At 43.9% G+C, this 14,934-nt stretch overlaps 1 protein-coding gene across 2 annotated transcripts in view; it reads right to left on the reverse strand.

Annotated features, from left to right (window-relative positions):
• TAFA2 (TAFA chemokine like family member 2) overlaps nt 1–14,934 on the reverse strand; it is a 297,149-nt gene that overhangs the window by 96,516 nt on the left and 185,699 nt on the right. For both annotated transcript variants that reach the window (XR_005125860.2, XM_037515095.2), the window contains exon 2: nt 1,756–1,862. Coding sequence is in view for 1 of the 2 variants with exons in the window: in XM_037515095.2 (XP_037370992.1) it covers nt 1,756–1,861 (106 nt within the window). In the remaining variant the exon portion in view is untranslated. The remainder of the gene's footprint in view (nt 1–1,755; nt 1,863–14,934) is intronic.

Consider the following 14,934-nt stretch of genomic DNA (forward strand, 5'->3'; position numbering starts at 1 on the left):
ATCTCACACCAGTGAGAATGGCACATATTAAAAAAAAAACTAGCAACAACAAATGTTGGCGAGGGTGTGGAGAAAAAGGAACTCTCCTGCACTGCTGGTGGGAGTGCAAACTGGTCCAGCCACTATGGAGAGCTGTGTGGAGATTTCTGGACCTACTAAACATAGAGCTTCCATAGGATCCAGCAATTCCACTCCTAGGTATTTACCCAAAGGACACAGAAACATCAATTCCACAGAGCACCTGCACCCCTATGTTTATAGCAGCTCTATTTTCAATAGCTAAGCTTTGGAAACAACCCAAATGCCCCAAAATAGATGACTGGATCAAGAAGATGTGGCACATACACACCATGGAATATTACTCAGCATTCAAAAAAGATAAACACATGCCATTTGCAGCAACATGGATGGCGCTGGAAGGGATCATGCTCAGCGAAATAAGCCAGAAAGAAAAAGAAAAATCCCAGAGGGTCTCACTCATAGCAGGAATCTAGAAAACCTAAATAAGGGACCAGGAAAAAGAATAACTATAAGAAAGTGAAAATCAAAATCAACAAACAACTATGAACCAGAGACACTCTATGGGGGGGTGGGGGAGGGGAAAGGAGGGCTTGGGGTCAAAATAAGGGGGTTGTAATTGTATGGGGAATATAAAAATAAAATTTAAATTAAAAAAAAAAAAGGCCATAGTTAACATGACTGCCCTAAGTCTCACATCCTTGCTGCCAATTGGGAGGCCCGGGGAATAAGGTTTTCTGTTAAAAGAAAACTAATGTCTGCTACTACCACACACACGGTGGGATGAAAACAGGGTTATGAAACACAAAAGACCTCTTCATAAAATTGTCTTATCAAAACATGTCTCTTTTTGTTCTTAAATACAGGGGAAAAGATTTGTCTTATAACATCACTCCTTCACACCGCATCATCCCTCTCCATGGTGTTAATATTCCATATAATGATAATTAAATGCACATGTGTAACCAACGTCAGTGTTACTGAATTCAACTCCTAACTCCCTCTCTACCCAAAGATAAGAAAATCAGGTTCTAGTCTCGGCACTTCACAGAACTCAAACCTGGATTGGAAAATCGTATTTCACAGAAAGATCTAAATCGACGATTCAGGTTATGAATACTTGATTATGGTAGGGAAAGTTGAGAAATAACCCCATTTTAATTCATCTGGAAAAAGATAGTTACTCATTATATCGAGTCTTCTGCTCAATACAGGAAAAAGAAGGGACATAATCTTGAGCTGTCAGGCTTCCAACATGAATGAAATAAATATTCTCATGTTGTTTCATGGCAGAACTGAGCTTGCTAAGCATCGTACTAGGGAGAGAGACCAAATATGCTCAGAGGTATTCTGGCATGAAAAAACATGATCCACAAAGAGCCATGCAAGGAAATGGATACATGTACACACTGTGAAGTTACACATCATTAAAGATGCTTTCACTACAAGGACGACCGCAGTCTGAAACTCATCTTTAGTACGTGTCACCTCCACATTTTAACATTCCTATGTCAAAAATGGAAATGATGGGAAAGGTTGAACACACCTCGCCATGATCTGAGAAACATTTAAGTGATCAGACTTTGCCTACTGACACCATGGGCAACAGTCTTCGCATTTTTACTTAAAACCAATCACGGGTTACCAGATGGGGAGAGTCAGGCCTAGGAAATGAGACAGACAAGAAAGTCTGTGCTAAAGGGAATCACCTGCCGAAAAGCAGAGAGAACAGCTTACCTTTATGATGATTTGCGCTGGATACAACCTTCCCCCACAAGGTTACGATAAATATTATGATTAGCAGTTTTCCTTTTGATGCTTTCTGTAAGTATCTCTTACTCATCCTGCAACAAAACAAAACAGAAAACCTAAGTATATGAAGTCATTATTTTCCACTATAATTGTGTTACATTTACAACTTTTCATGACACCTTAACACATTCAAAACCCTAAAAATCAGCATTGCCTATAATTGAGATGTCATTTACTTTATATAAATGATGAACAGAAAAAGTAATTTTTCTGAACAAAACACCTTGGTGTGATGATAGAAGAAATAGGAGACCCTACTTGGGTCTTCACTCACTTAACGAGAGCCTAAATCAATGGGAAATTGATCTATCGTTTTTTCTCTCCCTAAAAATACAGATTTAACTTATTCATAAAATCCAAGGCACAGTTGTACGAATACTCTTTAAATATGTGACGTATTTTCCTTTCTTTCTACAGATGTCTTCTTTATTGTCAAGTCAAATGATTAAACAGTTTAAGTCAAATGTGCTAGATGAATTCCTGCACAGAATAAAGTCATTTCAAATCTATTATTCCCAATGTGCTTTTTAAAAAAATCACCTGGTACTATTTTCTTATTGCATAACACCACTACAGAAGGCATCAATGTTTTAATATGTTTAAAAGCAGAATGAAAATACCAAGTTAACATTTTCAAGTTCACCCCACAAAACCCAAGAAAGACATGAGAAAATAATAATTACCTACAGTAACAGGTCAGCGCCTACATTCTCTAGCACTTCACACATTATCTCAATTGTTTTTCAGAATACATATGGGAAGGTGGTATGTCTAGAGCCATTTCTTAAATGATGAAATGTGGAAATTTGCCTGAGTTCATATTTAATGATAGATTAAAAATTCGACTCCAGATCTGTCTAATTCTAAAACCCTCACATTAACTGCTACATTGCTAAAGGGTTAGCAAAACTGGTGTAAAATAAAATCCATCTGCATTTAAGTATGAGGGAGATAAATTAGATCTCTTCCACGCAGAGCCTTCTCAGATTCAGATCCTAGCGAGTTCCATTCTTGTCTGACTTACAGATTCTTGCCTTAGCTTAGTGCCAAGTTCAGAAGTCATTTTCTCACTTACCTAATTCCTCTTCCCCCTCAATTCCTTAAGTTACCTTTTCCCCATTACACCTCTCTTCCAAAACATGCCATCTCCCAAAATATGACTCAGTGGTAGCCATGATGACTATAGCATAGTGATAAATGCCAGGGAAAATTAACAAATATTTTAACATTTCTGGACCTGGGGAAATTGTGCACACTTCCAAGACAGACCAACGTGGAGTCCAGGTTCTACCAGCTTATAATTATATGATCCTGGGCAAGTTTCTTCCTATGAAACGGGATAATGCATGTGTAAGGCCTGTCCCCTGGGCTAGCATATATAATGGCTCAACAATTATGAGATAGCAAATATTCAATCATTTAGACAAAATGTTTGGTCCCTGAGTGCATGAGAAGACAGTTCCATTTATGAGATGACCCACAGAAGTTTCAGTGGCACAAACAACTGCAAGTCTCATGGATCTTGTCTCGTGACAAATCAAGATAATATACAAAGTGACTGGTTTTGACTTTTTAGTTTAGATCGGTTTAAAAATCCAGCTATCTGCCTGCTAGCTATGTAGCTTTGTATACCTTACTGAATAACCCAGAGTATTTTCATTGTCAGGAAAATGAAGATAATAATATCTGCCTCCTAGTATTGATGGTCTGAAGACTAAAAGAGATGGCCCATGTCGAGTTTAACCATTATCATCATTATCAAATGTTAACCATTATCATCATCATTATGGGTGTATACCAGAATCTCCTTCCATGTGTTATGTGAGGTATCTGTTCCATAGAATGCTAATGCGGTATTACTAATGGTGAGTAAATATATTTGGGAAATTCTGGGTTCAATAAATTTAATCATATTTTTTAAAAAGGCATATTTGAGTTGCAGCATCTTCCAGAAATTTTTCTCCACAAAGTAAAACAGGATATTAAAGTTCTCAGAGAAATAATCTGATTTAGTGTTCCTTCAGTAAAACAAATGTTCATCTTAAATCTTCCATTTTATTGCTTTTCTTCATCTCGGCACTCTCACCACTAGTTTTGTTTCAAGATGCTATTTTTTTCTCTCTTTTCTTCCATCACCCGGTCTCCCCTTCTACATTCAATCCCTGCACTCTTATTGTTCTGCATATCATATAACAGAATGAACAGTTTAGCAAAACTCATCTGACAAGAAGATCTGCTTAGCATAATTCTTGGTAATAGCTTTCCCAGAGCAAATGGCCTCTACTACAAGGTCAATGACCCATTGTATTTTCTATGTCATTCTGCACCCACCAAATGGGATGCCAGAAATGACAGCTGGTCAAACTGTTAACTAGACATACAGAAAAGCAAACACTCACAAAGTCACCATGCTGTTAAACAGAAAGGCTGGAGGATGCAGGTCAGCATTTGGAAGTCTGTAAAGACCTCTACTTTCTCCCTCTTACCTCCCTCCCCATCCTGTAATCTTCATGTCTGTCAATAGTACTTTTTGAATATCTCTTAAATATATATACTTATTTCCATCCTTACTACAACACTGCTGTTCAAACTATAATTTCTCACAGGCCAAAGCTTCCTAGCTAGACTTCATGCTGCCAATATTGTCACCTTCTGGAACCCAAGGCAGGCTCTCTTTCAGTCTTTTCCATGACTGTATTTGCAATATTTGGTACTTAGTAAGTGTTGGATAAGTACTGCTGACTGAATGTAATGCATTCACTAAGTTGCAGTCTCGTACGGAACTAGAATCATGAAATACCACTCCTATAATCAAAACCTTCACATGATTGCTCAGCCGCAACCCTTAGCAGGGTATAAAAAAGGGTGTATAAATGTTAAAAAGACAAAAACTTTGACCTTTTATGTCTCTGATTTTATTTTATACCATTCCTCCCCATCTCTCTACACACATCCATAGTCTATATTTAAACTCTACCCAGATCATCAGTGGTCTCCAGCTTACCCTCACCTCCATGTCACCTGAAACATCAGTCACCCACCCCAGTCCCACGCACTCCTCAAAATGCTAGCTTCTGTTCCATGGGGGTTCTATTCAATGGTCAGGCAGATGGAGGTGCAATTCCTCCAACAGGACTTCTTCAAGACTGTTGAGTGTTCTTCTTTACACATACCAACTGGTCTCCACACTATATTATAAATTTTCCACATACTTTTTCCACCATCCTTCACTCCCCTTTAATATCCCTCAAAGCAGAGGCTATGGCCATACATTTGTGAATAACTATGGTGTGGCCCAAGGTTCAGTGTGATAATGAGTATGTATTGAGTGTTGCTGGTGCCAAAGAGTCAAGTACATTATGTAATTGTCAAATGAGGAAGCAAGTGTCTGTCATTCCTTCAGGAAGAAATTAGGAAAGGTCAAACTAGGAGGAGAAAAGTAACAAGAGGGGGAGATAAGAAAGGGCAAACTGCAGAGAAGAAAAAGGAGAATTGATTTTGTGTTTTATTCTAACTCATTTAAATAACTGAGCAGACTGAAGTGTGCCGGCGTGGTGGAGGGCTCCTGGCAGAGAGGAATGCCAAAGGAGAAACCCAAAGGAAACCAGCTGAGTGGTCCATTTCTTCTTGACTAGATGAGGAGGGGGCACACCCTTCTCATTCAACATGCACCAGGACTCTGCTTAAATATTTCTACTGCCATCGAGGGCTAAATATTTTTAGATTTGCCAAAATCATCTGTAAAAGCAGCGGAATACAAGTGTATTTTGTAACAACAGGAGTGGAGGGAGGAAGAGCTGGAAACTGAAGGATTAAAATGCACACACAGGATGAAGCCTTGAAACTGCGCCCTGAGCGCGGCAGCTTGCAAGGAACACAAAGGCAGCCGATGACCGAGAGATGGTGACCTTGACCGTGAAGGGTGTTGGAGGGAAAAGTTGTCAAAGTAACCGACTGACAATTAAACCCAGACTTTCCTTCCAGTCCTCTCATCTGCATGATACGTTTCAGTTACACACCCCAAGATTTAGACTTTTGGATGCTTTTGAAATCCTTTGCCTCCCCACCAATTCACTGAAAGGACAATTAATTTAAGTAAGCAAGAACTAAAAAACTATTGCACTACTAGAAAAATCATTTCCCCACCAAAACAGAGAATAACTTTAATTAATCTAAAGAGGGATAGGTGGACAGGGAAGTTGCGGTGGGGGGAGTGTGTACAAAGACAACTCCCGTTTGAGAGTTATAATATGTGGATTCTTTTTTTTTAATTTAAATTTTATCTCTATATTCCCCATACAATTACAACCCCCTTATTAACAGCCAAATCCAGCACAGGAATGTGCCCTGACATCAGGAGCCATCCAGTGGGTAAAACAAGTACCATTTTTCTTCACAGGAACCACAATGGTCTTTATAAAACGTAAATGCCATCAAGGATGCCACCCACCCTTTGTTTAAAATCTCAGCATTTACCCAGCATTGAAACGAGAGCAGAATTTAACTTTCTCAATGGAAAGAACATCACCACCTCCTCCTGTCAGTCCTCTAGGACTACACCGGCATCCCAGCTCTACCCCCCACACTTCAGCCCCAGTGGCCTTCCTTCTGGTCCCTCAGGCCAAGGTCCTTCTGGACCACGTGCTAAATATTCGCTCCGCCTTGAGGGCCAGCTCTCGTCTCTGCGTGGGGAGCTTCTGTTTCACGCTTCAAACTATTAACCTGAAACTACTCAATGTACACAACGTCCCTATCCTCACCATTTATTAACCAAATTTTGTTTGTTATGAATTATCCCTTCCAGAATCCAAATATTTTCTCCCCAAAGGAAAAAACAAACAACAAAAGCAGAGTGGTCAGAGGGTATGATCACAGTGAGCTTTCCTACTGAACAACCTGTCCCAAGCCAGAGGTATGATGTCAAACAATAATCCATAAGCAAATGTGAGTGTAATTGAGCTGAACTTCAAAATGTAATGAAGTTATTTAATTGGAAATAAACCTAGCTTATACAATGCAATATCAAATGTGTGTGTGTGTCACCAAATCTTGATGATGATCATAAAAGAGGACTGGATAATTGAAATCTAGACAACACAAAACCTCATTTCATATTCAATCCCCTCTCCTGCAAGAACTTCAAGCAAAAGTGTCAGTCATGAGAAACACTGGCCCTCACTCTTGCAGCAGTAACGCTGTCACAGTATGGCCAAAAACAGCGGCAGGAGACAGGCAGTGATGGACAATCTGCCAGGCGTCCACTCCTGGAGGTGTGCAGATGACTACCGCAGAGCTTGCTCCATGCAGAGCATCTAAGGTCCCTCTCTAGGACATTCATAACAAAATGATTCCTTTCCTTTTTAATACAACTTTCATAGTTGTCAAAGTAAATAATTCATGGTCCTGAAATCAGTTCTAATATCTGTCTACTCCGCTACCATCGGGACTAATTAAGCACTTTTGTTCCTTTTACTCTCTTCTCTGAGGAAATAAGGCACAGAAGAAATTCCCACGGCTTCCCTCCATGGTAGTAAGGAGTAGGCGCATGAGAATGATGAAAAAATTATCTTTAAGGTTCTTTGTTAGGATAGTTTATGAAGCGAGCACACTTATCCATGCTATGATTACGGCTAGAGATATGAGGGAATCTCTTTTCTGTGAACTCAGTCACCCCAGTGTAGACAACATGCCATCAAGTACTAGCAGGCCAGCAGCATGCAGTCAGGAATGGAACGCACCGTTAGGAATAAACCACTGCTGCCTAGACTCTCATCCCCGCACAGAAACTTCCCAGAGTCAAGGGAACTGAGAGGCTAAGTTGTATATCTGAAGGCCTCCCCACATAACCATCCCCCAAAGGCACCAGAGTTAACGCATTTCCATCTTACCGTCAAAAACAACAAGAGGCGCAAACAGCCATGAATAAAGACAACTATAGCCATGTCTTGAAAGGGATGCCATTCTCCGTCCTCAGAAGAAGCCAACAGAAAGGGGCCCAAGAAGAGGATGTTTAATCAAGGTCACAGAGCTCACGCTCTGCTTTAAGAGTAAATATTTAAGCAAAAATTTTGTGCACGATTTTGGGCCATTTCTGCTACCCTGCCTACCAGTGCTACATGCCAAGCCCAGAACTTCACAGAGCAGGCAAGACAGAGGGAGGAGACAGGTGCATGTGTGTAACTAGGTCGTATTCACTGTTCCCGTGTGCGCGACACCTGCACATGACTTTGTGTATCTTTTTTTTTAAGATTTATTTTATTTCTGCATACAAGAGTTGGGGTACAGGTCAGAAGTGTGGGTGGTGAGAAGATTCACCAGAGACAGAGCGGGGAGCAGAACAGGCAGATGGACCTAAGTACACTGCTGAGGGGAGCAGCGGGTGAGTCAGGAGAGGTCTGCTGCGCCATGTGGGTAGCTCCCTGGCCAGCTGGGGGATTGAACTCATGCTGCAGAGGCTGCAGACAGCTTCATAAGTTGTGTGTTAACCCCTTGCGCCACCAGGGAGGCCCAACTTCATGTCTCTTAATAAGCCCCTTTGGAGGGAAGCGTGGATCATTATCAGATTTTAATATAGCAAAGTACCATCCTCAGCTTTCAGTAAATAGCTCAAGCAACTGAGAACTCAACTGATTAAGAATTCAAGCAGCGAACAGAGTTCGCTACGGAGTTCAGGCCCCAGTAAGCTTCTGTCATACGCTGCTTTCTGCCTTGTTTCTTCTGAAACAAGATTCCGCTCCTTTCTAAACTTCCTTTTTCTTTTTGACCCTTTCCAGTAGCCTGGACTTTCCTGTTCTGCATAAAGTCAATCACATAATACACCCTTCCTCTGCCTTCCCTCTGCCATTGGTGTTTCTGTCCCCCCAACAGCTTTCTTGTGGCGACCCCAGCTTGGTCACCCCGCGGGCGGGGTCTGACAGTAAGAGAACACCCTGCAGAACAGCAGCCAAGTGGTGAAATGTGCAATCTCGAGAAATTTCCTCAATGTGCAATTTATTAGGTTAGGAAATGACGTCCCAGGGGTGGTGGTAAAATATTGTTACCTCCATCTATTTTAGAAAAATGCTCCAAAAACATTCTTAGTAGAGGAACGTCCCACACGCAGGGGGTAGGCAGGACTGGGCCAAACCACGGCCACTGTCATTTCATAGTGGCTGAGCACCCACTGGCCTTCCCCTCCCAATTCCTATGCTCTCGCTGCAGTGCTGGAGGTGAGGATTCCAGGCACGCTGGCTAGAAGGTGGTGTGGACAGCTGTGCCGGATTCCACCTCAGTTCTGTGACAATTTCACCAACGATCCCTGAGTAAACACTCAGTGTCGTGCACGACGGACAGTACAGTGTCCCGCTACGTACTCACCGAACCTCGTTAACAGAGGTAATGCCGTGAGTGGATAAAATGACAGTGGACCTCGACAGGGGAAGGTGACTCAGCCTTAAAAGGCGTAAAATTCCACTATGTGCTGCAAGATAGAGGGTCCTTGGAAACACACTAAGTGGGATATGTCACAAAAGGACAAGCATTTTATTATTCCTTTTTCATGATATACCCAATATGAGAAATTCAAAAGGGCAGAAAATAGAATAACGTTCCCCTGGAGCTGGCAGGAGGAGGGGATGGAAGGTGAGTGTTGAAAGAACAGTGTTTCTTCTCGGGAGGAGGAGCAGGTTCTGGAAACGAGCGTGGTGACGGGGGCATCGCATCGGAATGTGATTAGCGCCACTGAATTGTGCTCTTAAAATGGCTAAAATGGTAAATTTCATGTTGCATGTATTATTTCAGCACAATAAACATTTTTTAATGGTAATATGGCCAGCACTGGGATTGGACAGACCTGCCCCCAAGTTCTGTCCTATAGCCCGCATTTCTTTTCTTCACGACATTTAACAGTATTTGAAATTATACTGTTTCTCTCTTTCTTTATACTTGTTTATTGTCCTTCTGTCCCCCTCTAGAATGCAAACTGCGAGCGAGAGAGGGAGGGAGGAGCTGCTGTCCATAGCTCTAGAATGGGGCCTGGGGTGTATGGAGGCGGCCTTCAGCTCACCTTCCAATTTACCTCCAGACTCCACGCAGTTCCAGCCCATTAATGATACAGGAACTGTGGGTCTTATTCCGCCACGTCTCACAAAGAAATCTAGAATCAGATCTGAACTCTCACCCTTTAAACATTCCCAATGAATTCAATTTTCAAGAACATTCTACCTGCCAAAGTTAGCATGCGGCAGTATGTGGCCTCTGATCTAAGTCATCGTTTTTCTGGGTAGGTCTGACCACAGACAGCACTTTCTAATCGCAGGCTGCATAAACTCTTCCTGGCTTGGATCAGTAAAACAATGCAGGCAGAGAGCACACAGACTAAAAATGACCACAAACTAGTTATTTTCTCTGCGCTTCACACTCACCCCCATTGAAAATTATGCCCAGAGGGCAGGGAGGGGAGGGATTGGGGTCATTAAGGGGATTGCAATTGTATGGGGAATATAAAAATAAAATTTATTTAAAAAAAAAAAAGAAAAGAAAATTATGCCCAGACTTACAGGCTCCAAATGAGAACCTGTATGTCAAGAAACTGTGTTTCTAGCATTTTATGACGCAGCGATGTGAAGACACTGGGTGTATGAGTGAAACTAAAAACCCAGTTGGCCTTCCATGGGGAGAATCCAGAGGCTAAGAACAGAACATTCTTGCAAGGACAAGAAATGCCTCCCCACTTCAGCAGAGGCACGCGGAGATTGTGCCTGGTGAGGACAGACCGAGAAGGGCCCTTTGGGAGGCAGATGTCTTGGGCCAGAAGGACAAGCACAGCATCTGCACTTTGGCGTTGGTGGCAAACCCTGCAGGAAAACAATGAAGCACAAGCTATAAAAATACCGAAGAAGTCAGCTGGTCCTTTTCAGCTGTAGGAACAGAAACGACAGAGCACAAAAGGGTATTTAGAAGACTCTGATCAAAATCTGAAGTCTGAAACAGCTCAGAGTTCAGACAAGCTGGGAAACAGGCAGAGGACGTCAACTGACGGTAAAAAGGGCTCACACAAGTTTTCCTCCTGGCGTGAGCTCCGTGGACAATTTGCAACTGCGTGAAAATCTTGCTTCCAAACAACTTAGTAATTCACTTCCTTGGTGGTTCCATCCTTCAGACGCCAGAGGCACATCAACTTATCACATATAGGTTTCCAGAAAACAGCCTAAGCAGGGACCCTATGGGACTGCCCTGACCAACACTCAATTCCATGGCTATGTCCCCCAGTGCCGACATGAGAACCCAGGACGCACAGACGCGGTGCAGGATACAGGATTTACACTAGGAATATTCGGGTTCAGGTTCCGGTTACCTACAGCTGATGCAGCAGATGACTTCCACAGCCATTTAATCACGCTGTACGTCAGTTGATTTTTTTGTAGAATGAAGGCAAAAGCACCTACTTTAACTGCTTCCCAGGGGTTTTGTGAAAATCAAGAGTGTGATGAGAACATCATCAGGATGGCCGTGGCCGGTCAGTCTCTGAGACGAGACATGTGTGACCCTCCCTTTCATAATGGAGAAAGCGTTTTCCCAAAGCTGACCCGTGTCTCCCCTCCACACACCTGCACCTCCCCGGGGTGGGCTCAGTCAGGTCTGCAGCTTGAGGAGATTTGGCTGCATGCCCGGACTCGTGTCCTGACAGAGCTCACATGGCGGCCCAGGTCTGCAGCCTGAGCTTTGCCTACTTTCAGGTCTGGCTCCGCTCACACATCCTTACAAAGCTCCTCAATTTGTTGCTTCCGAGCCCCAACAGGGCTGGCCCTGAAAGTTGGTCCTGGCCCTGGTCACCCCAACACTTGTGCCTACCGATTGACCACCTGCGCCTCCCCACTCTCCTGGGCTGCAGTGCCCTGGGTATTGCCTGGACACCACGACTCACCTCCAGAAGGAGCCTTCACGCTGACCCTGTTGGGCCTAACCTCATCCTCATCCTGGCAGGGCCTGGACTGGGTCGGGCTGCCCCGTGTGTCAGCTCCCTGCTGCTGACCCCTCAGGCCTTACCTAGTCCAGCTGAGGTTTAAAGAAAATACATTGGTTCTTGACATATGTGGGTTCATCAATCTACTGTTAACTCCAACAGACATTTAAAATACCCATGGAAGAAAGGGCGTTGTCCGTGGAGTGTCATGCTAATAGGCATCTCTCGTCAGCCATTAGGACCACTTTTTTGACACGGACAGTACAGAGGATGGACAGAGATCTGCCCAGGGCAGTGCCCTGAACAGCACGTGTGAGCAGGATGTCTAGACACCGAGGAGCAGCAAAGAACCTCAGGAGCCAAACTTTCTGAATTCAAACCCTCGTGTTGACATTCACCAATGTGGGGCTAATGGATACAATTAGCAAATGCATCAATTTCTTCAACTATGAAATGGGGAACAAAATGACGCCTTTCTCAGAGAATTGTGAGGATTAAATGTGGAGCATTTTAGCAGGAAGCTGAGGAGCACTCTGTCCGCCAGGGAAGCTCCCCACGCCGTGAAAGTCCTTTATCTGTGAAAAGTAGAAAATCACACTTTCTACCTAATACGGTTATTAAATTAGTTAAGATACAGCAAGCGCTTCGAGGGGTGCCTGACACACCGAAAGCAGCAACACGCAGCCCACGCAGAGGCCGGGTGAGGAAGTGACTAACCCAGAATGTGGCCAAGCACAGGCGGGAGGCGGCCGTGCTCCTAAACAAACGGGCAGTTTGCCACCAGCTCCGGCCACACTCAGGGCTCTTCCCCCAAAAGTAAATGGGATCTTAATTCAGCCTCAAGCAGAACCACGCAGACATGATCACTGCGATTGGAAGGACGCGACCCCAGGCACATCCTGCCACACGCAGAGAGAGACGCGGAGTGAGCGTAAGGAGCACTCCCGACGGCTCACGTCCCGCCCAGCGTCCCCGGAGGCCTCTTCCTCAGAACGTCACCGAGAGGCTGCACTTCAGAAAAGCAAGGGGATAGAAAGACTCAGGATGAAAATGAGAGGCCCCACGCCAAAAGGCACCAGCCAGCACACCAAGGACGAGGCAGGGCTGGAGAGACACACGGTCGGCCGGCAGAGCCTACGAGGTTCCAGAGAGGCCCAAGGCTTGGGTGTTGACCGAATCCGTAATGATTCGGAACTGCCAGTAAATACCCCAGTTCCACTCGACATTATTCGTAATTGTTTATGGACATGTCCTAGTCACATAGTACGTGTCGGAGAATACGTCTAATTTTAAGATGCAGCTGCAGATATTTTCAACAAAAGCTCGTAGGACTCGCTGCTCCCCAGGGTCATCAGAGGCTGCTGGGCAGAGGCACCGCGGCAGGCCGGCCTCGACTCGGGCTGCGTGGACTCTGGCCAAGATCTCCCAACGCACTGTCCATTCCCACGCCTGTCTGCAAAGTGGGGCTAATGCTGGAATGTACCTAGGAGGACCAGCAGGGCCATGAAGCTAAGCCAGGTGAAGTATTTAGGCTGGTGCCCCGTGCACGGAGAACACGGAAATTCTGCTGTCCTGGAGGACACCAAGTTACAGGATGGCATCTTGTTGCTGTTGGTTATGCCAATCTAGACCAACTGGACCCCAGTGAGGATCACAGTCAATACTCAATACCTAGAGGGGGCAAAAGCAGAAAAATAACAGTCCTCTGACAATGCCAAGCTCTGCCTTGATCCCAAGGCTTATTAACATTTTCTCAGGATTTGCTTTACAGTATAATCTGGGTGACTAGGAGGAGCTGCTTAGGGACCTTTGATCTCTGTGCCTTACCCCTAACCAATGCCAGGCACAAATTAGGTCTCGAAAAATAAAAGGTGAAGGATCAACCTCTGAATATCAAACAGAGAAAAAAATTATTCTAAATCCCAGACTACTTGGCAAATCAGCAAGAGACTTTTAAATTCATTAAGCAAGCAAAATTATTATTTTAATGTCCTTTTAATAGTTCACAGCTAAAAGAATCAGTAGAGCTTTTGAAAGAGAACTGTGCACATGGTTATGTTGGAAATCTTGATCTACTTTACCCAAATAGTACCACCATGTCGTTCTGCTGTTTAAAGACCTTTTAAACGTGTTTATCTGCCCCTGTCTGAGAAGCACGTGTGCTCCAGGCCCTGGACTGACTAAACACAGAAGAATTATCTGCTTCCCCATCAACCAAATTATCTGCTTCCCCATCAACCACTGATTTTTTCCCCATTACCAAATGAGAGGTTCTAAAGCCTCCCAACGACCGGGATAAATCACGCAATTTCTTTTAGTCTATTAAAGTAGATATTTTATGTTCTCCTGCCACAAAATCCAAGACGAACAGCAGAAATAGCCTGTGAGCTGAAGGCTCTCATTTTAAAATGGCACCACAATTTATCCTATTTCCTACTGTACCGTGAGCATTACATTATTCATCAGAAGTATTTGTTTCTAAGGAGCTGTCATGCAGCTTTTGCGGAGGGAAGTTTTCCAGGGCAGGGTGGTAATTTAGAGGGGCACCTTCCGGAGATAAGGTCACTCCATGGAATTCCCACCTACGTGACCCCGGCGTGTTTGCATAAACATAAATTCGCTCAATGACATTCTTGTCATGTTTGCTCAGTGAGCAAGTAATTTGCCACTCTCATTACTCTAGGTACAAGGTACCTTGTGGAAAATCAATCTTCTTTCTGCTCCATACATCACAGCTTCCCCCAGACACCCCTGCATTTTGACACTGATGTGAAGCCGCGAGATGAAGACGCAGGTCTGTTTCAGCAACTGGATTGTCCAGAAGGAATAATGAATATTACACCTCACTGGGAAACCCCATCTTGGGGCAGGGGAATGTCTCTGTACAAAGCAAAGACACTGTTTTGTGCAAAGCATTTCCTGTTCCAGAGGGAGGGAGGGCTTTGCAGTAGAGCAAACAGGTAGCTGAAGGGGTTTGGTACACAGTTTGAAGCTACCATCCCTCCAGGTCACAAATCATTTTCTCCACCACTTGACAAGCCAAAATGTGACTCTGAAAGACAATCCATTGCAGGAGGCTGACTGGCTGTCATCTGTCAGACTTCTCCCGAGGGACAGAGCCCACTCACGCCAGCAGATGAAGCCATTTTCTGCGTTTCATT

This window comes from Talpa occidentalis, unplaced genomic scaffold (genome assembly GCF_014898055.3).
Source record: "Talpa occidentalis isolate TD23 unplaced genomic scaffold, MPIMG_talOcc4v2.1 talOcc4.16, whole genome shotgun sequence".
NCBI lineage: Eukaryota > Metazoa > Chordata > Mammalia > Eulipotyphla > Talpidae > Talpa > Talpa occidentalis.